General features: G+C 48.7%; 7 protein-coding genes across 7 annotated transcripts; 4 read left to right on the top strand and 3 right to left on the bottom strand.

The window, feature by feature from the left end:
• Positions 1-13: 13 nt before the first annotated feature.
• Positions 14-1,837, bottom strand: PEX2_013810 (fungal specific transcription factor domain-containing protein; the record flags this gene model as incomplete). Its single annotated transcript, XM_016738658.1, has 1 exon — positions 14-1,837. One exon carries the CDS (start codon positions 1,835-1,837, stop codon positions 14-16), a length of 1,824 nt encoding a protein of 607 aa, XP_016602725.1.
• A 603-nt stretch (positions 1,838-2,440) lies between these two features.
• On the top strand, positions 2,441-3,338 carry PEX2_013800 (SDR family NAD(P)-dependent oxidoreductase; the record flags this gene model as incomplete). Its single annotated transcript, XM_016738657.1, has 4 exons — positions 2,441-2,464; positions 2,521-2,901; positions 2,961-3,099; positions 3,151-3,338. The coding sequence occupies 4 exons, from the start codon at positions 2,441-2,443 to the stop codon at positions 3,336-3,338; spliced, it is 732 nt and encodes a 243-aa protein (XP_016602724.1).
• A 199-nt stretch (positions 3,339-3,537) lies between these two features.
• On the top strand, positions 3,538-4,403 carry PEX2_013790 (uncharacterized protein; the record flags this gene model as incomplete). The annotated part of the gene is made up of 3 exons (XM_016738656.1): positions 3,538-4,064; positions 4,117-4,194; positions 4,250-4,403. 3 exons carry the CDS (start codon positions 3,538-3,540, stop codon positions 4,401-4,403), a joined length of 759 nt encoding a protein of 252 aa, XP_016602723.1.
• Positions 4,404-4,684: 281 nt separating this feature from the next.
• PEX2_013780 (ketopantoate reductase family protein) lies at positions 4,685-5,782 on the bottom strand (the record flags this gene model as incomplete). The annotated part of the gene is made up of 1 exon (XM_016738655.1): positions 4,685-5,782. The coding sequence occupies one exon, from the start codon at positions 5,780-5,782 to the stop codon at positions 4,685-4,687; it is 1,098 nt and encodes a 365-aa protein (XP_016602722.1).
• A 665-nt stretch (positions 5,783-6,447) lies between these two features.
• PEX2_013770 (uncharacterized protein) lies at positions 6,448-13,238 on the top strand (the record flags this gene model as incomplete). Its single annotated transcript, XM_016738654.1, has 2 exons — positions 6,448-6,523; positions 6,574-13,238. The coding sequence occupies 2 exons, from the start codon at positions 6,448-6,450 to the stop codon at positions 13,236-13,238; spliced, it is 6,741 nt and encodes a 2,246-aa protein (XP_016602721.1).
• A 587-nt stretch (positions 13,239-13,825) lies between these two features.
• PEX2_013760 (cytochrome b561 domain-containing protein) lies at positions 13,826-15,106 on the bottom strand (the record flags this gene model as incomplete). The annotated part of the gene is made up of 2 exons (XM_016738653.1): positions 13,826-14,976; positions 15,067-15,106. 2 exons carry the CDS (start codon positions 15,104-15,106, stop codon positions 13,826-13,828), a joined length of 1,191 nt encoding a protein of 396 aa, XP_016602720.1.
• A 2,650-nt stretch (positions 15,107-17,756) lies between these two features.
• Positions 17,757-19,313, top strand: PEX2_013750 (Tannase/feruloyl esterase; the record flags this gene model as incomplete). Its single annotated transcript, XM_016738652.1, has 1 exon — positions 17,757-19,313. One exon carries the CDS (start codon positions 17,757-17,759, stop codon positions 19,311-19,313), a length of 1,557 nt encoding a protein of 518 aa, XP_016602719.1.
• Between the last annotated feature and the right edge of the window lie 920 nt (positions 19,314-20,233).

Genomic DNA, 20,233 nt, shown 5'->3' with positions numbered 1-20,233 from the left:
CACTGATATGAAATCAAAATATCTGCTGTAATGGCACGGTGTTTTTCATCAGATCCAACCAAGTTACACTCTTTCCATTCGCACATGTCTTCTCCTGCCATATTCGCTGAATATTGGCCAATGTCTCAGTAAAGCAAGACAAGCCACTGCGGCGTGCCGAATTCACAAACCAGTCGGAGAATGATGCTTGAACTAATGGATCCTCGGCTTCACAAGCTGCAATGAATGCAGGCCAAATGAATCCCGCTGAGCCATGTACCACAGTGGAGTCTCTGTGCTCGCAGCGCAGTAGATGGTCTAACACGACGACGACCTTTCGCTGTAGCAAGGAAGCATCCACGTCGTGGATTCGACGATAGAAGTATATCGCAAGTGCATTCTTCATGGCATTGAGCATATTCTCTATGATGTCATGATCAAGTTCAGAATGAATATTCTCCAGGCTGGGTAGTGGCAGGTTGTTGATGTAGTCCTCGAGGGTTTTTGCCTGGCCGATGAACTCTTTCAAGCTGATGCAGTTCGATACATTATCTCCTCCTGCTGTGTCCTTTTCTTTCCCCAATCGAACAACCTGGGATAAAAGAAGAACCCAAGCTTCAGGGATCCCAAATATCTCCGGGTAGAGAGTGTCAGACCAGAACCCGGGCCTTTCAAGATGCAGATCATTCTCGCCTTCCTCCTGTCCGCGTACTCTCATCATTTCTTGGTCTAAATTCTTCCAGCCCGATAGGCGAAATGATAGACTGTCAAGGCTGTAGTTTCCTAGTCCGCTCGTTTCAATGGCCGCGTGAACGCGATGACGCTGTCTTGAGTTCGCTCCACAAACGAAGACACTCTCATGGATGATGCGCTCAAATACATAGCAGTGATGTAGTAATCGAACTTTTCGGGACTTTTTGCGCGGAAGCCCTCTTAAACGGATGAACTTTTCCGCCTCGACAAAATAATATTCTGATTGTCTTCGGTTCCCCGAGAACATTGTCACTTGGACCATGGTGAGCAGTGCCATCAAGATGGACTTATATTTGGCTACTTTTGGGACATCGTAGGCTGTTGTGAGCATCATTCTTGCATGCTCTTGAGCTTTTTGCTTATAAATAATGGCCTTTTCGTTCCATGTTTGAGATCGAGAGACTCCTCCAAGGCTGAATGCGCTTATAGCAAGTGTCCCGTAGAATGCACACAAACTGGCATCACTCATGTCATCGCCTAGAGCTAGACCAGCAAGGCAGCTCTTGGTGTGAGGTATAAAAAGGACGTGCCAGGGAGTCTTTGAATGTCGGAGGGGGGTCATCAGGCTAATGACAGCCGAGACATAGTGCTTGAGAAGGAAGACGGCATCTTGGGGTACGGCTTTTGTGGTACCCATAGAGGATGTGAAAGAGGTCGGGGAAATGGGCTGATTGTAAGATTGATCTGGGAAGCATGATGTGGGTGAATATTCATGTGGCGCTGAATCACCTTCCACACAGTCTTGATCTAGCATAGCGTCTAAATATCCCGGGAAAGGCGGACTGGGAACATTTTCTGCTTGATCAAATGTGAATTGCATCAAGGCTTGTAACCAAGGTGAGAGATGGGGATCGGACGAGGCTAAGTAAGAATTGCTGATTGGGATCACATCTTCCGGAGAACTGGAATGTGTTTCTTCATGGTCGTTCACAGCTGGTTCGGAAGACAATGTGTCTTGAGCTTGGTTGAATCTAAATGCCCCGAACGGACCTTGGTGGATCTCAATGTCATCCGATAGAGTTGCTTTTTCGCATTCTTCGTCAATGTTGGATATGATCCGCAGAGTTGTCCTCGGAGGAGCACTTGAGACAAGCCATTGACTCATGCGTTCTCTTTCTTTCAATGAAAATAACGGTCGACGAAACCGAGCACCATGACTGCGAGATGAGGCTTCGAAGTCAAAGAAAATGTCTTTCTTGTATCCTCCGCACTCCAGGCCGAAATACTGACACATTGAACATGCTGGGCGTCCTTCGTCACATTTGACATGCCGACTTCGACACTGTATTCGCGGTTAGAAATGTAATATTATTACTCAATGAGATCATCAAACATACTGTGGCACACCCTGTAAAGGAACGCGTATGAGTAATAGCGTCGTGCATACTTTCTTGAATTGAATCTGCCATCTTTTGGAGATTGAACAAGGAAAGTGTTGTACATAGGAGTCAGTGGGGGGAAGTGGATCGGTCGATCTCCGATAGCGGAAACCTTCCTGTTTTGACGGTGCGCGGTCACTTTCCTATTACATCCGACTATCTATACAACATACGGGTTATCCATGTAGAATATGAATATTCAATGTTGGGAGGTGGAATCCAGATTCTCCTATAAATATAATTCCCTTGGTAGCAATTTTGTTCCGCACTTGCTGTATTAAAACCAATATTCTTATCACCAGTGAAGATACAGCGAATAATCTATAACAATGGCATCTTTCCAAGATAAAGTGGTCAGTATCAATTCAGTGATTTATCAAGAGTTGTTTTCATCTAATTCCTATCATAGATCGCTATCACCGGTGCAGCCTCTGGAATGGGGTTGGCCACAGCAAAACTTCTCGCTAGTCGAGGCGCAATAATCTCTCTCGCCGATATCAACGAGAAGGCCCTGGGGGAGGCTATCAAGTCCCTCCCAAACAGCGAAAAGCATATGACCACGGCTATCGATGTGCGCAGCAGCAAATCAGTGGACTCTTGGATTCAGTCGACTGTTGAAAAATTGGGCAAGCTGGACGGTGCTGTGAATATGGCCGGAATTATCACACCTGCTGCTCCGATCACAGAGGAGACCGACGATAATTGGGATTTCACATTCTCTGTGAATACGCGCGGAGTATTCTTCTGCCTGAGGGCTGAGTTGAAAGCAATGAAGGCCGGCGGTAGCATCGTGAGTCCAATTCCAGTGTCGAACCTGAAAGATACAATGCTAATTTTCAATTGTGGTAGGTCTCTGCTGCAAGTGTGTTCGGTCAAATGGGTGCTCCCGGTGTCTCGGCCTACTGCGCCAGCAAAGCAGCTGTTATTGGGTTGTCGCAGACTGCTGCAAAGGAGAATCAAAATATTCGAGTCAACTGTGTTTCGCCAGGTAAGCATACGTGTTAAGATTGAGATTGAGTTTAGTTAACCAACTGTTTAGGCTCTGTCAATACACCCCTCTCCGCTGGCGAAGACCCCGAAGATGTGAAGCGCGGTTTGCAAAAGACGGCACAGAAGCGACAGGCACAGCCAGAGGAGATTGCAACTGTGATCGCATTCCTTCTCAGTGAGGAGGCAAGCTTTGTGACTGGGGCTGTGTACAATGTGGATGGTGGTTGGATGTGCTGATGTCAAGATGAAGAGCGCAATAGATGAGACTAGAGAAACTGGTCTTGCTGTCATTTGTTTGTTTCCTCTGGTTCCTTCACGTATATAGTTTCTTGGGCAGCATGTGACCAAGTACCAAAGTTTGATTTCACTTCCAACTCTTCATCTTCGTCTCCCCAACTTTCATTATTTCACACTTCTACATCTCATCTAATCAATCATGGCCGTCCTACGATCCTGGTTCCCTAGTGGACTAGATGAAGGAGACACGGTCACCCTCAATAAACCCAAGACCTCGAAATGGATCATCGACAAAAAGGTCAACACGCACAGCTACCAACGTGAAGATCGTTCTGTCGACTCCTACGCATCTGTTCTGTTTACTTGCCACAATGCTACTGATGGAAAGGAGGCTTTCATGCGCATTTATACCCAAGTTCCACACGCCGGCTTTGAGAACGCAGACAAAGCTACCCGCGCCCGAGAAGCAACCGAATTCACACCCCCCGAGCTAAAGGCATACAAATTTCTCAGTATCAAACACTCACAAAATACACCTGCACTTCTAGCATATAAGATGGGGATTCAGGACAGCTCAGGGCCAGTTCCTAGAGGACACATTACATGGATTGTATGGGAGAAGGTTCCCGGGAAACGCCTGGGAGATTTCAAATCTGCCTTTTTGTACTGGGATATGGACCGCGATCAACGGAAGCGTGTTCGTGAGGTCTTCCTTCGAGAGTTTCCGTGAGTCGAACAGTTTTCAACTACTAAGGGTAACGCTAATGTAGATTTTTAGCATGGCTAAGCGAATGGGGTATTTCCCCGAGGGGGCCAAGCCTCGCAATCTGGTCTGGGATGAGAACAACGAGGATCTGTATGCCATTTATCTTTCTTATAATTATGGGAGCTTGACTGACGTACCCCTACAGTTATTTTGTTGGTTTCCGAGATGCAATGCCTTTCGATGCTAAAGGCAATTTCGGTGAAGAGTGGTTCCCACGTTTTGATCTTGCTAAACCCCCCCAGAGACATTACCGAATGAACAGAGATTACAAGGGTGATATTTCGGACTGGAAACTTTGATTAGATCAACGTTTCAGACAATAGGGCACATAGGGCACCGTTTCTTTTGATCATCTTAGCTCATTGCTGCCCTTGAAACTCTGCGGGAGAGGTGATAGGAGAGTGAGCAATTACGACTCAGTTGTATTGGCTGTCGAGCACTAGGGAAATGGAAGATAGGAAGCACAATGAGCGAACTAAGTAGCTACATCCTCTACAATACATTGCTACAGGCTCTGCTCGCAATCAATCTCGAAATTTGCTCTATGTAGTCTAACGCCTTCTCACTATATCCTGCTTATCTAGATATTTTTGGTGGTTCCGTTTTCCTTTTCCAGCACCATCCGAATTATCATTGCGTTTACTGGGCATTCGATCCCTAGCTTCAACGCCCACCTCAAAAAATATCCATTGAGGTACATAATCTCCGTTTTGACTCCATTCCTCATATCTTGGAGCATTGAAGTGGTGTGTCCACCAGCTCGCAGACCGATCTCATGTATTATTCTTTTCAATTTGGAAGACGAAAATACGGTCTCCATATCTTCCTTGGTGATCACGTCTGACAGGGGTAAGGCTTTGATGATGTCTGAGATCTCGCAAATGAGCGCGTCAGAGATGTTCTGGACCTGGGAATTGTTCAATGTTATGAGATCGTTGACCGAACACTCCAGAAGCGACGTCAGAGGATTATAGATGGAATTCGTTGCAAGCTTTATAAGCTGTTGCCGAAGTAATCCTTGTGAATCCTGCAGGGATACATTGAGGAGCTTTGACCGGTTCAAGATGGCGGCTAGCTTTGCAGAGTCGGTGGCTAGTTGGAAAGAAATGGCCCCAGGAGCGCTGGGAATCCTAGGAGAAGGACCCAAGGTGATGCTGCCGGTGGCTACATGGACTGCGGATAGGAAGTCTTTTCGGTGGATGCAGTGAGTCACAATGCCAGACATATAACAAGGCCGGTCGGCTGGGTTGGGAAATAATTCAACATCAAGCTCATCCAGAGCCCCGGATCCATTCTGCAAGAACAGGATGGTTGAGTACTTGGTAAGACGATGCTTCACAAGTCGGATCGAATCGATCGTATGATGAGCCTTCACTGCAACAATGAGGAACCGGATAGGGGATTCGTCAGAGGCTCTTTTTGGAGATTCCATGTGCTGAGGCTGAACAGAACCATACGAAAGTCCCCGATGCCAACAGCCATCTCGATACTCTTCGATAGTGAAGTTGGTTTGGTGCTCTGTGACTCCGTTTCTGGTGATTGCGAGCAATCCAGAGTGATGATCTCTGGGTCTATGAAGCAATAGATTCACACGCGGAGAATCGGGGATTCCAGCCAAGGCGTGGGCGACAAGAACGCCCACACCACCCAATCCAAGAATATGAATATCATCGATCATTTGATGTATAGAAAACCAGAGAGGGTTGAAAAGTGGCTTGGAATCATGTATCACTGCGCAGTCTAGACACAGGGGAGTTCTTTATTTCTACCTTTCTTTCTCTCTAAGAATGTAATATCGTTTTTTTGTTACATCGCATGCACGTTGATTGACTGACCGCTCATGCATGAGCAATTAATTGTGGTATGGAGTCTATGCCACTAACCTTTTTTTGACAAATTCATGCTGTTCATTGCCATAAGCTGCATTGTTCGCGCGTTAAGAATGATTTGTCATCGTACAATTATATCGCAAGGGGGCGGGAAGCACCTCAGTGCAACATTAGCTAGGGCTACCCGTAGACACTTCCACGGCTCCAGCTAAGCCACCATCTAATCAAAACTCCGATCTACACAGATGAATGTATGAAACGGGTATAGCGGTGAGGATAGCGTGATCGAGTCATACCGGATTCCAGACATGTATTACACAAATGCATTGACGATCGGACCTTGCATGAACTATCGATCACATTTTGTTTGTAATAGTAAATACCACGTTTAAAAAGATAGGTCACATATTCTACATAGAGCCGTTCACGATTCAAACCGAATATACTTTTCGTCTTTCCTCTAACACGTCGGAACCAGCGCCCATAGCGGAAACCTCAAGGACAGAAGTCAAAAATGACGGCGAAGACAAAGCAAGTGAACCACTCACAACGAGATGTGGGTTATACCCTGACAATGAAAAAGGATATCGGTAAGTTGAATGTTTCTCCCAGTTTATCAATGACATGTCTAAGGGAATAGGCACAGCGACTCAAGAGGTCACTAGCGATCTGGAACAGCTTAGCAATAACGAAGATGGAAAAGCCTTTCAGGAAAGGGAGAAGGGGGAAATATCTCTTCTCAACGATGCCGACATGTTGAAATTGGCAGATTGGAACCGCACAATGCCAACACAAGTAGACTGGTGCGTGCATCACCAGATAACGGAGCAGTGCCAGGCCCAGCCAAATGCCCCTGCTGTGTGTGCCTGGGATGGCAACTTCACGTACGGCGAAATTGATCAATTATCCACCGCCTTAGCTGTCCAGCTGGCAGGTTACGGTGTGGGACCTGAGATGTTCGTGCCGCTGTGCTTTGAGAAGTCCTGCTGGACAGCTGTGGCAATTCTAGGAGTTTTGAAGGCAGGAGCTGCCTTTGCACTGCTAGACTGTAACCAGCCGCAGTCGCGATTGCAAGAGCTATGTGATAGTGTGAATGCCACGCTTGTACTATCTTCTCGGGACAACAAGAGTCGTAGCCAGAAGTTGGCAGATACAGTGATTGTGTTGAGTAGAACGATGGAGTTCCCCGGTGAATCGTACGATTCTAGTGCTATATCCTTCGCCCAGCCACACAACGCTGTCTATGCCAGCTTTACCTCTGGATCCACGGGAAAGCCCAAAGTCGTTGTGGTGGAGCATTCGGCGTATTGCTCTAACGTCCTGGCTCACAGCAAGGAGTTGCACTTTGACAAACATTCTCGTGTCCTACAATCCGCGTCATACGCATTTGGCGCCAGCATTATGCAAATCGTCACGACCTTGATGGTTGGTGGATGTGTCTGTGTGCCGTCAGAGTCAGAATGTCTTGACAATATCGCAGCCGCAGCGCGCAAACTTCAAGTCAACTGGGCTCTTTTCACGCCCTCCGCTCTAAGGACAATCCAGCAAGAGGACCTCTCCTGCTTGAAACATGTTGTTCTTGTGGGGGAACCGCCAGCACGGGAGGACATTGCAGTTTGGGCAGATCACACCCAAGTCATGAAAGGTTACGGTTCTGCCGAGTGCTCTGTGTGCTGTGCTGTAGCTCAAGATATGAAGCTACTCTCGAATCCACAATCGATTGGCAGGATGGCGGGAGGCGTTAGCTGGGTGGTTGATGCGGACAATCACCACAAATTGGTGCCTTTAGGGGTAGTTGGAGAGTTGATTGTGGAGGGTCCAATCCTTGCACGGGGATATCTGAACGATACGAAGAAGACAACCGAAGCCTTTATAGACCCACCGAGTTGGTTTTCAGAGTTTTGTGAGAGGTACAACAAGATATCAAGATGTGGTCGCCGACTTTACAAGACGGGTGACTTGGTCCGGTACGACGCGGATGGCAGCCTGCTATTTATCGGGCGGAAAGACACACAGGTCAAGATCCGCGGCCAAAGGGTGGAGTTAGGCGAGGTCGAGCATCATGTTCGGCAGGGTTTGGCAGGCAATGCCGGTCCGCAAGCTGTGGCTGAGGTGGTGACACCACTTGGCAGCGACGTCCCGATGCTGGTAGCATTCATCGCGATTGGCGAGGAGGCAAACGAGAGTCCAGACCATGTGCGAGCTGCACTCGCCAAATTGACACAGGGGGTGGAGGATTGGTTGATGGAACATGTGCCACGTTACATGGTACCGAGCGTGTATATTGCTGTGGACATGATTCCCATGACAGCGACGGGCAAGACCGACCGCAGACAGTTACGCGAGTTAGGTGGAGCGCTGACACTGGAGCAGCTGGCAGAGTTACAGCCATCCCGTAGCACACTCCGGGTTCCGACGACAGCGCTAGAAGAGCAGCTACACAGACTGTGGACTCGCGTGCTCAAACTCCCTCCCAATAGAATAGGGGTCGACGATAGCTTCCTGCGGATCGGTGGCGACTCCATCACGGCCGTGCAGCTTGTTGCAGCAGCTCGAGAGGACGGTCTTTCGTTGACCGTGGCGGATATCTTCAGTACACCACGCCTCAGCGACATGGCACATATTGTCAAGATAGATAGCTCCGTTGATGAACACATTGCACCATTCTCCCTACTCCAGCCAGGGATCCCGGTGGATCTGGCGCGGACCCAGGTCGCGCTCCAGTGTAAGGTGGACATGGGTCTGGTGGAAGATATCTTTCCATGCACGCCGCTGCAGGAAGGGATGCTCAGCATGAATGCCAAGCGAGCGGGTGCCTACATCAGCCAGAATACGCTTGAGCTTCGGGGCAACGTCGACATCAGGCGCTTGGAACGAGCGTGGCAGGAGGTAGTGGCAATGACACCAATCCTGCGAACGCGAGTTGTGGATCTGGTGGGGCAAGGGTTGGTCCAGGTTGTGGTTGCAGGGCAGGCCCCATTCGTCACAGGCCAAAACCTTCGGGCGTATTTACAAGCAGACAAAAATGAGACTATGGGCCTGGGGAAGCCCCTTGCGAGGTTTGCTATCATGGACGGCCCTGGGGCCCTGCGGCCGACATTCGTGTGGACAGCACACCATGCACTGTTCGATGGTTGGTCGATGCCAATAATCTTCAAACAACTGGAACAAGCCTACCACGGCCATACGCTAGATCGGCTAGTTCCGTTCCAGGGATTCATCAAACATATCTTGCAGAGTGGTGATGACACCATGGCCACAGAGGAGTACTGGCAGAGCCAGCTTGGCGGATGCGAGCCGATGGCATTCCCTAGTCTACCGTTGCCAGACTACGAGCCACGAGCGGACGAGGGGGTACAACACTATATATCACAGTTACAGTGGCCGAGGAGTGATATTACTGCATCAACGGCTATCCGTGCAGCGTGGGCAATTCTCCTGGCTCAATACACGAATTCCCCTGATGTGATCTTTGGGGCCACGGTAACCGGACGGCATCAAACAGTTCCTGGAATAGAGCGAATCGCAGCTCCCACAATTGCGACAGTTCCACTGCGAATTAGATGGAGCTGGGAGGATGGTCTTCAAGATCTGCTACAGCAAGTGCAGACACAGGCTAGTTCCATGACTGCATACGAGCAGATGGGGCTCCAGCGGATTCGGCGGATCAGCCCCAGTACCGAACAGGCCTGCCAATTCCAAACACTGTTGGTAGTTCAGCCTGCAGCGCGAGAAAGTGAGACCCCACCTCCGGATATGTTATTTGAAGTACCCAGCCAGGAGAATGACGAGGATGATGAAAGTGCTCGGAAGCTGAGCACATCCAACACGTACGCGTGTATGGTGGAGTGCCATCTCGGAGAGGATAGCCTTCAACTACGGGTGAACTTTGATTCCCGAGTTATCGAGAAGGTGCAGGTACAGCGAATCGCATGGCATTTGGAGCACTTGCTACGTGAAATTTGCGTGGGCCGGGCCATGCCAATTGCGGTCGGCGACCTGGTGGGGCCGAGCGCCAAGGATCACCACCAACTTCAGGAATGGAATGGAAAGATGCCGGCGCAGGTGAACCGTTGTGTCCATGCGCTAGTCGCCGAGCGGTGCCAGGCCCAGCCTGCCGCCCCGGCCGTGTGCGCGTGGGACGGTGACCTGACATACGGCGAGCTAGACGTGCTGTCGTCGGCGCTGGCCGCGCATCTAGCCGAGCGCGGCGTAGGGCCCGAGGTTTTTGTGCCGGTCTGCTTCGAAAAGTCGCGGTGGACGATAGTAGCAATGCTAGGGGTGATGAAAGCAGGGGGTGCATTTGTGCTACTCGACCCGTCGCATCCTCGGGCACGGCGGCAGGTAATCTGTCGCGCCGTGTCGGCCGAGCTGGTTGTGGCATCCGCATCGCAGGCTGCAGCTGCAGCCGAGTTAATAGCGCAGGTGGTCGTGGTAGGTGATAATGTGACGACATGGCAGACTAGCGGTGGCTGGAAAAGGTCATCAGTGACGCCTGACAATTCACTTTACACCATATTCACCTCCGGTTCGACCGGTACGCCTAAAGGAGTGGTCGTTCCACACGCGGCATTTGCCAGCGGCGGATTCGCGCATGGTCGTACCGATCACCTCACAGCCCAATCCCGAGTCTTCCAATTTTCGTCCTATGCATTTGATGTTAGCATCATTGACATCCTTACCGCGTTGATAGTTGGCAGCTGTATTTGTGTCCCTTCGGAAGCTTCCCGACGCGATGATATTACCAAGGCAGCTAGTCAGCTACGCGTCACATGGGCGCAACTAACTCCATCGACCGCTAAGTTGCTGCGAAGAGAAGATATTCCAACATTACAGACCTTAGTCCTAGCTGGCGAGGCGGTGACATTGAGGGACATCGAGCCTTGGATTGGACACGTCAAATTGGTGAACGGATATGGCCCAGCGGAGTGCTCTGGACTATCTAGTATACATCCAGGACTGGGAAGATCTGATGCAAACAACATTGGATGGGCACCCAGCTCCGTGTTTTGGATAGTCAACAGAGATAATCACGAGCAACTTGTGCCGATCGGGGCGGTGGGCGAGCTGTTGATTGAGGGCCCAATCGTCGGGCGCGGCTACCTCAATAACCCAGTCAAAACTGCAGAGGCATTTATCAATCTGCCAGCCTGGCTGCAAGAATTTCGCCGTAAGAGCAATCCTCAAGCTGCCGCTGATTATCCGACTATCAACCGGCTGTATAAGACGGGTGACCTGGTTCGGTACGCCGCAGACGGATCGATGCGATATCTCGGGCGTAAGGACACGCAGGTCAAGCTAAGGGGACAGCGCATCGAGGTGGGCGAGGTCGAGTACCATACACGAGAGTGTTTCCCAGGCGCGCGTGATGTGGTAGTTGAGGTGGTGACGCCAGCGGAGGCCAAACGGCCGCCTATGCTTGTAGCATTTGTGTGGACTGACGATATCAACGGTGCCAAGAGTAGTGATACTAAGAGAGATGACAATGAGAGAGCTGAACACAAAGCGGATGAGCTTCTGGCCAGCCCCACTGACGCCTTCCGCGCAATTATCCCTAGAGTCGAGGCCGGCCTTCATGACGCTGTGCCGTCCTACATGGTCCCAGCTGTGTTCCTCCCCCTGGTAGCCATTCCTCTCACTGCCACCGGCAAGACCGACCGCCGCAGGCTCCGCGAGCGCGCGGCCACTCTTACCCGGGCCGAGATGGAGGCGTACAGCAGCCCTGCGATGGCGAAGCGTGCACCCGCCACAGCTGCGGAGCGGACACTCCAGCAGCTGTGGGCACGGGTCCTGCACCTCGCCCCTGACTCAATTGGCGCAGACGACAGCTTCTTCCGTGTAGGTGGTGACTCAATTTCTGCAATGTACCTCGTCGGTTTGGCAAGGGGTCAAGGATTCGAACTATCTGTTTCGCAGGTTTTTGCACTCCGACAGCTAAGCGTCCTGGCCAAAGCACTTATCAAAAGCCAAATCGTCGACACGAGCAAGAGTATCGACCCGTTCTCGCTCCTGGATCCTCAACAAAAGTCTGTCATTTTACACTCACGGCCGAGTGGTCTATCCCTTACCAACGACGCAGTACTTGATATTATTCCAGTGACAGATTCACAAGTCTTCTTTTTGACCCAATGGTCTCTGAGCTGCTTTTCCTATTCAATTCAAGGCATGGTTGACGCCGATAGGCTACGCCTGGCTTGTCATTCCCTTGTGCAGGCTCATGCTATCATGCGTACGGTTTTTATTAAGCACCAGGGCAAGTTACTTCAGGTTGTTTTGAAGTCTATCAATCTTCCATTCGATCACATTCATACCGAAAAGCCTCTCGAGCCCATTTGGAGATCTCTCTGTGAGATCGATTCTAAGGAGGAATCTGTCTCGGGCAAGCCGCTTGTTAAGTTCACCCTCATCTCACGGTCACAAACAGAACATATTTTCACTGTCCGCCTCTCGCATGCCCAGTATGATGGTGCTTCTAAACCAATGATCCTCACTGATCTCGTGGCTGCTTACAATGAAGACATTCAATCTGGCCCGGTTTGCGCGACATTCCCTGACTATGTGTACTACTGTGCCAGCAACGGCTCCGACACTGCATTCGAATTTTGGAAAGATTGTCTGCAAGGCTCAGCGATGACAATGCTTCCATGTTTAGATCTGCGGGGAGAAACTCTGACGGATATCCACGAGACCGCCTTTGGAGACCTACCCAGCGCGTTCGAAGATATCACAATCCCAATCTTGGTCAACGCAGCTTTCTCCTTTATCCTTTCAAACCTGACCCAGAAGGATGATGTTGTGTTTGGGGTGGTGATGAATACGCGTACTATTCCATTGCCCCAGGTGCAGACAATCCTCGGGCCCTGTATCAATCTCAATCCACTACGAGCCCCCATCGCGCAAGTTTCCACCGTCTACGACCTATGCAGGCTATTACGTGATCAATACACACAATCTGTGCAATTCTCTCACCTCGATTTCTCCGACATACGTGCCAAAAGTACGGACTGGCCTTTAGATACCAAATTGGGATGCATAGTCAACCACTTGGGCGGGGCTGAGAATAGCCCCTTGACTTTAGGAGCCAGAGCCAACATTTCCGATTCCTTGGTCATGAGTCGGATCAATTTGGAGGATCAGCTTTTGATCCGGTCCATTCCCGGTGACGGAAAACTGCAGGTTCAAGTTCTCACATCCAATAAAATCATGGTGTCAGAACAAGCTGGGTTGCTGGCGAAAAGACTGATCGAGACGGTAAATGTGTTCGCGAGGTCTCCAGAAGCATTGCTCTCTTCTATGTGTTCTTAAGGGCTGGTGTGTAATTATTTTTTGTAGCAGGTGTGAGGGAAATATATAGCTTACAATAAGTTTACATCTTCTCAACCAAGTCTCGCGTCTCATCAATATCAGAATACTTGCCTGATGGGCCTCCTCTTTGCTGACAGAATATATGTTTTTCCCAAGTGGATTCAAACAACTATGTGAAAGACGAGAGAAGCAACATCCCATCCAAAAACGATCCCGCTGTTTCTGGTGGGAGACGGGATTTTCAGCTGACTATCAAAGACAAAGGGGAGGTGGATAATGATTCTGAGGTCAGAAGCTTTATAGAACAAGAGACTCATGAGGGAAATCAATGCAAATAAGACCTTATGGAATTCCAGAATTTTATAAATCACCGCGCGAAAGGAGATGATATCACCATGTAAAATCAACGAGATACATCCAAGGGTCTTTTAAGTCAAGTTCTATAAGCTTGCAGTGATTTTCTGTTGGTTTTGTACAAGATGACGATAATCACATTCCAATATTCCGATGCCATGACTTGCTTTGACTCCTACCTACCCTCAAATCTCACGTTTCCCGCACAGAATTTCCTAGGATTGACAAGGAATTCAGTTGTGCGCAGGTATCTCCGTCAGATTGTGCTCTTCCGTACCCGTACGGACCGCTCTTTCTGGAATATCAGATTTATCTCCCTGAGGGTTTTGTCGCGCGTTGAATGCCTTAAAGGCCAGGATCCCAAAGTAGCCGACGTAGACAATGCCAGTCACCACTCCGTAGCCGATAAGTGCACCACGAGAATCCCCAGAGCCACTCCGGCTAAGGTTGAGCCCAATACCACCATTGACAACACCAAGACCAAGCATGATGCGACCCTGCCAGCGGTGTGCGTAAGCCCACTTTGTCTTCTGCTGTGTTTTGCGGAACAACATGTGTTGACGGATTCCGAGGATGGGCTGAACAATCACAAGAAGTATAACGACAAGAGCACCGATGGCCTGATGATGCTTTCCCTTGATGGTAACCTGTGAGTTGAGGTATACGCCAAGGCCAAAACTAACGATTACGAGAATTGCGGTTATGGCTTGCAGAGAAGCATGGATTTTGATGACTGGCTTGGACCCTGGGAGTAAATGAATCAGACTGGCGAAGGCCGGGAAGAGCACAACAAACCCAATCGCCATCATCGAACCATGGATAGTTCTGATTTTCATCAATCTGTCGTACCTCGCCATCAAAGCAGCAATCTCTTCCGGGGATGGGGTCTGAGCAGGCACAGTAGATGTTTCTGTCGACTCAGTTGACCGCACCACTCGTCGCAGACCATCATGTCCAGTCGTAGCAACATTGCTTGAATCATGGCCTTCTAGTACTCGCATTGGACCATACTGAACGGTGCCTTCTTTTTCGTAGGCCCAGGTGAAACTTTCCAGTCTATTCAGGATAGAGTAGTCATCGCAGCGGATTGTCGCCTGCACCGCTCCATCATGGACAGAGGGTTTTCCCGAGATCATTTGACAATTGGGGAGGTCGGACCCAGCCTTTTTAGAATATTTTTCCTTCAACGATACAAATATTGTGTTTGAGGCCGCCACATCGCTGGAGTTCGGGCTGTCTTGGCCCTGGGAAAGTGAAACCCATCCAACATCTTTTGAGGCAGTGATCTGGATGTAAGTCGCATCGGTTTCCGAGATGTGGTAGGCAATATCATCGCGCCCAGGGACAACGAAGGTCAACGGTTGACTGAGGGTTGATTTTATCACTAATACCGGTTAGCCTCCTATGCTTTAGATGGATTGTATAGGCGAATATGTATTGTAGATAAGGAATTGGAGATTGAGGTGATACTCACAGACTTCAAGTAGGAGGATGCATGACACTTTTAACACCATCTTGTAAGTTGAAGACTATGTTGTAAGACCAAGGTTGGAACTGTGATTTCTGTGCTAAACATATGAGAAGGGGATGGGCACCGATCTTATATCTCTTGCAATGCATTGACTGAATTTTCCGATCTTAGGACTATTGTGATAGAGATAGTAGAACGCGGAAGACAAAAACGTCGCGTTTTCCTAATTAGGCTTATAGTTCAAAATGGGTATCCAATAATCGGCGATGTTATACAATCTCTAGACCCTGAATTCATGTGGCAGAAGTTGACGAGGCTCGGATCTTACCCTATCCGCTCTATAGACCGTTATGTAGATACCTTCCACGAGGCTATGCATAATGTGAATTGGGAATGCGAAAACGAATGCTAGTGCGAAAGCGAAAGCTCGGACGAAAGCGAATGCGAGAGCTTGAAGACCGTGGGAAGCCTAATCGAGTGTTAGTATAGTAGTCCCACTATCCGCGTCGATCTCGCCCTTATTCCCGATTAGTCCATTGGTACTCTTGGCACTTTCCGTTGCCCTATCCCAACATCCAGGTAGGCATATTTTGCTGGCTGCTGCGCCTCATCGCAGCTTTTAAATGCCCGAAAAATCTCCGCTCAAGATTAACATGTGTGTCAACGTTTATGTACGGATGAAGCTTTATTTGAATCAATTTCGTACACAGATAAAAAGCAAATTTTTTCCCCATCACATTTCAGATGCAGAACATATCTATGCTGCTGGCTCGAAGGGGACAAGTGCTTGGTAGGGGTTCGGATGATTTCTGGGGATTTAAGCACATTGTTTCGTACTTCATATACCATCCTGCATTCGTTGACATGGATGGGATGGCTCACCCACTGCTGCCAAGTCCTAGGCAGTCCCGAATTCATTCGCCCACCTCCCATGTGAAGTTGAAGTATTTCGAGGCCTCTTATATACTGACAGATGTTCATACTGGGATATTACATAGATGATCGGTACTCCTAGTCCTTTAAGAGAGAGCATAGTATGAGAATTGCTCTTTCATGTGTTCATCGCAGGTACCGGTGATGGCCACTGCTCAAAATCCGGTCAATTTATACAAGAACATTAGTTTGGATATATTTTGTTTCTCGCGATACAAGTCAATACCTTTCTTGAGATATTTTAAGATACGGAGTACACATATACAACACATGTGATACTTGGCTGCTAAAATCTAACGGGGATTCAGTGTAAGAACAACTTACCCGGTTAGTAGCAGCGCTAATATCCCCACAAAACATTCAACCCGGGAATTGTTTAATTAAAGGTTGGCTGATTGAGTACGGAGTACGGAGTACTTATGAGGCACTTTCAAAACTCGTTCCCCACGCTCAAGCTAATGTGGGGATTCCCTTAGCTCGCCAGTATGCCATTAGACAAATATTGATCAATATAATGGATACAGAGTGCTGCTTACACGCCTGAGATATCAAGCACTCCCAGCCTCTTACCGTATTTAATAAGAGGAAGGTCGATGTGCCGTGAGTACAGTATAGGCCGTGTTTCCAGGACTCCTCGACAAAACGATCTTGCCCCTATTGCCACCGTCTTAAGTGGTAAGCTGAGTGGGTGAAACCCGAGCTGTGATGGTGCGCCCAACACTTCCAAGTTTTCTTCTCGACGAGTGATATTTTATCCTCATCGCGAAATGTGAACCACGTGGCCGCCAAGTCCTCCAATCGCCGAGTTTCTCGGTGTCGGCCTTCCAGCACGTTTTGAAATTTGGAAGCCTCGTTTTTGAAGGACCGGAATAGGTAACAAGATTGACAAGATTGACCCCTGGTGCAAAATAATAGATGTGATGTCATGGATATAAAATCTGAATACGCGTATAGCTCGTCCACGGGTCTCCACTTCGCCCCCTGCCCTAACACGCCAATAGCGGCCAGCCCCACAATATCCTATTCTGAACAGTACTACATACTACCTAGTAGTACTCCGTACCTAGTACATACTCCGTAGTGGCAGTATTACCCCGTGAATATCTTAAAGATCCTTACCATTACAGCATACATGTTGTACTTTGTCGGTAATATCTACACAAGAACAAGCGCAAACACCCCTAAATATACCATAGTAGGTGGCCTATGTAGTACCATAGCACACATGTCTACTCTAAATAGGTATGCAATGGTAAAACGCAGCACCTTGTCTATGTCAATAGAAAAGGTGTTTTAGTGGTGCTGCCTGCGTTGTTCAAGCCCCCCTTGCCCCTTGGCTGACCTGTGTCTCCAGCCACTCTTTCTATTCATAGCCCGCTACGGAGTACAAAGCTTGGCAATATTGGCGCTTCCACTACAAGTCATGACATCAAATTATCAGATTTAGTAGTGGAGAGAGTTTCTTCTGGGTTTTGAGTGAAAACGGCGGCTACATTAAGGTTGGCAGAGGGAATCCGATGGATACGCGGAAAGCATTATTAGATACGGATACGCAGGTACCGATCTACTGCGGACCACCAAACAGCGTTTATCTGACGCGAGTACTACTCCATATTGATCAACATCTTAACTCTATTATGGGAACCCCCCTTTTGTCGACTACCAAGGCTCCAGCGGTCCCTGATTACTAAAATCATCGATATATAAACCACTTCACCTGCCCTAACAGAGAACTTCTACTGAACAAGATCAAGATCAAGATGGTTCAACTCTCAACTACACTCTGTGCGCTTGGTGCTGTAGCTACCCAAGCCGCAGCAGTCTCCAGATGCTCCCCTTCCAACCTCCCCAAACCCACCCTACTTGGAGCTTCTATCCTCGACGTTCAAGCCGAACCAGTTCACAACTATTCAGCTGTTAGTCTTGGCCCGGGATCAAATGAGGGAAAGAAGTACACCATCAACTTCTGCAACGTCACAGTCACATACACTCATCCTGGTTGGAATGACACGATCAACACCCAGGTCTGGCTACCCCTCGAGGGCTGGAATGGCAAATTCCAAGCTTTGGGTGGTGGAGGCTACAGTGCTGGCTTTGGCGCTACCTACCTCACATACGCCGTCGCCCAAGGCTTCGCATCTGCCTCTACCGACGGAGGGCATGACGTGGGAACCGACGCTGTTCCAACTGATCTCACCTGGTCCCTGAAAAGCAAAAATAATCTCGACTGGTATCTTTTCGAGGACTATGCCTACAAGGCTACAAATGATATGGGAGTGATTGGAAAGCAGATAACCAAGTCATACTACAAGAAGTCTGCCAAATACTCCTATTTCGCTGGATGCTCTGGTGGTGGTCGACAAGGTCTCGTGATGGCGCAGGAATACCCGGATGTCTTCGACGGCATTTTGGCTGTCGCTCCCGCCATCAACTTGGAAGCCTTCATTCCCGCAGGCTACTGGGCCGCACATGTGATGAACAAGCACTATACCTACCCATCTCCTTGTGAAATTCAGGCTTTCACCAAAGCAGCAGTCAAAGTCTGTGATCGGTTGGATGGAGTGGAAGATGGCATTATCAGCTTGCCAAACCAATGCAACGTCAAGGCCCACGACTTCGTCGGACAAAAGTACACATGCGACGGAGTGGAGCGTACTCTGAGTGCCTCGAGTGCGAAGGTTATTCAAGCTGCCTGGTCTGGCTCTGGAAAGGCTGGTTGGCCTGGTGTGAACAAGGATGCGGCAATCGAGACCTACTACCTCCCAACAACTTGCACCGGCAATGGTACATGCACCGCTGGCGATAGTTCTTTGCTTGGGAGCTGGTTCAGATACGCCGTTGCCAAGGATCCTAGCTTCCCACTTCAAAACATCACTGATACTACCTTCTTCGCTATGCTGCGTGATTCAATCCGCCAGTATGAAGGCATGGTTGCAACCAACAACCCTGATTTATCCAAGTTCAAGGCCCATGGTGGTAAGATGATTACGTGGCATGGACTTGCCGACGAAGCAATCCCGCCAAATGGAACCGTCAGCTACTACGAGGAAGTGCTTAACCTTGACCCTAAAGCTCATGACTTCTACCGCTTCTTCGAGGCGCCTGGAGTTGGCCATTGTTATGGTGGACTTGGCCCAATTCCCAACGGAGCTATGTCGCAGTTGATGGAATGGGTTGAAAACGACCATGCTCCTGTCACTCTCCACGCTACTAAGGGAAGCAACGACACCGCTCGTGATTTGTGCCCGTATCCACTCCGCCAAAAATTCGTGGGGGGTGATCCCAGGAACGCCACATCTTTCACCTGCGCTAAATAGATCATCATCTTACCGAAAGGTTCATCGGGAAATTTCCACAATTGCGAGGCGACTTTCGACTTCATTGAAGTGTGGACCTTCTTATAGCGGGACCTAGCCATTAGCACCTTCTTTTCTTTTTCTTTTCTGTTTTGTCCTTCTCTTGTATCTTATCTTTACTTTTTTTTCATTATCCGCCGTCTTCTTACATGCAATGTGTGCAGGATATAAACATTCCTTGGTGGATGTTTGTTGAGGCAGCGTTTCTACTCAGTACCTTGGGCAGAGAACCCTCACTGATCACCTCGACTGGTCTTCCCTCCTTTATTTCTGTCTTCTAGTCAAAAGCTCAATTTAACATACAATTTATCTCCCAGCTTGCCATCTATACTCCGTATAATGATCGATATAAGTCTGTTATAGAAACAATGTGTGGAGTAAAATTGAAACCCGACCGATGTATGATATGAACATAAGCTACAGACCATTCCTCTATATGAATGCGACATTGGTACCCAAGTGATAGGATATATACATAGGCTGTCCTCTGATTAAACAAACGCGTGCATGGCTCGAAAAAAGAACAAAGTTTGCGGCCCCTCAACCATAATTCCTTCCGAAGACGANAATAAAAAAAAAAAAAAAAAAAAAAGGCCAGATGAATCCACCGACGAGCTATCCGCGTACTCGTATAACGATCCTATTGCCGCTCCAACGACCGTGCATACGAAGAGAATACTCTCTGCTGATTGGTTTGATTGGCCCGTACTTTAGGTACACAAACTCAAATTTACATTCCATGGAACACTGATCCACCCAACCCACGGATCCATACAGGAAACATGGGGATTCACAAGGCGGGAATAGCTACTCCGTATACATAGTACCGATTAATACGGTATTCTCAACTTTTTGCAAAAGTTACAGTATTATTATAAATA

Source organism: Penicillium expansum, assembly GCF_000769745.1.
Source record: "Penicillium expansum strain MD-8 chromosome Unknown contig43, whole genome shotgun sequence".
Classification (NCBI taxonomy): Eukaryota; Fungi; Ascomycota; class Eurotiomycetes; order Eurotiales; family Aspergillaceae; genus Penicillium; species Penicillium expansum.
The sequence above is the reverse complement of the archived record's forward strand: the minus strand, read 5'-3'. Positions and strand labels throughout refer to the sequence as shown.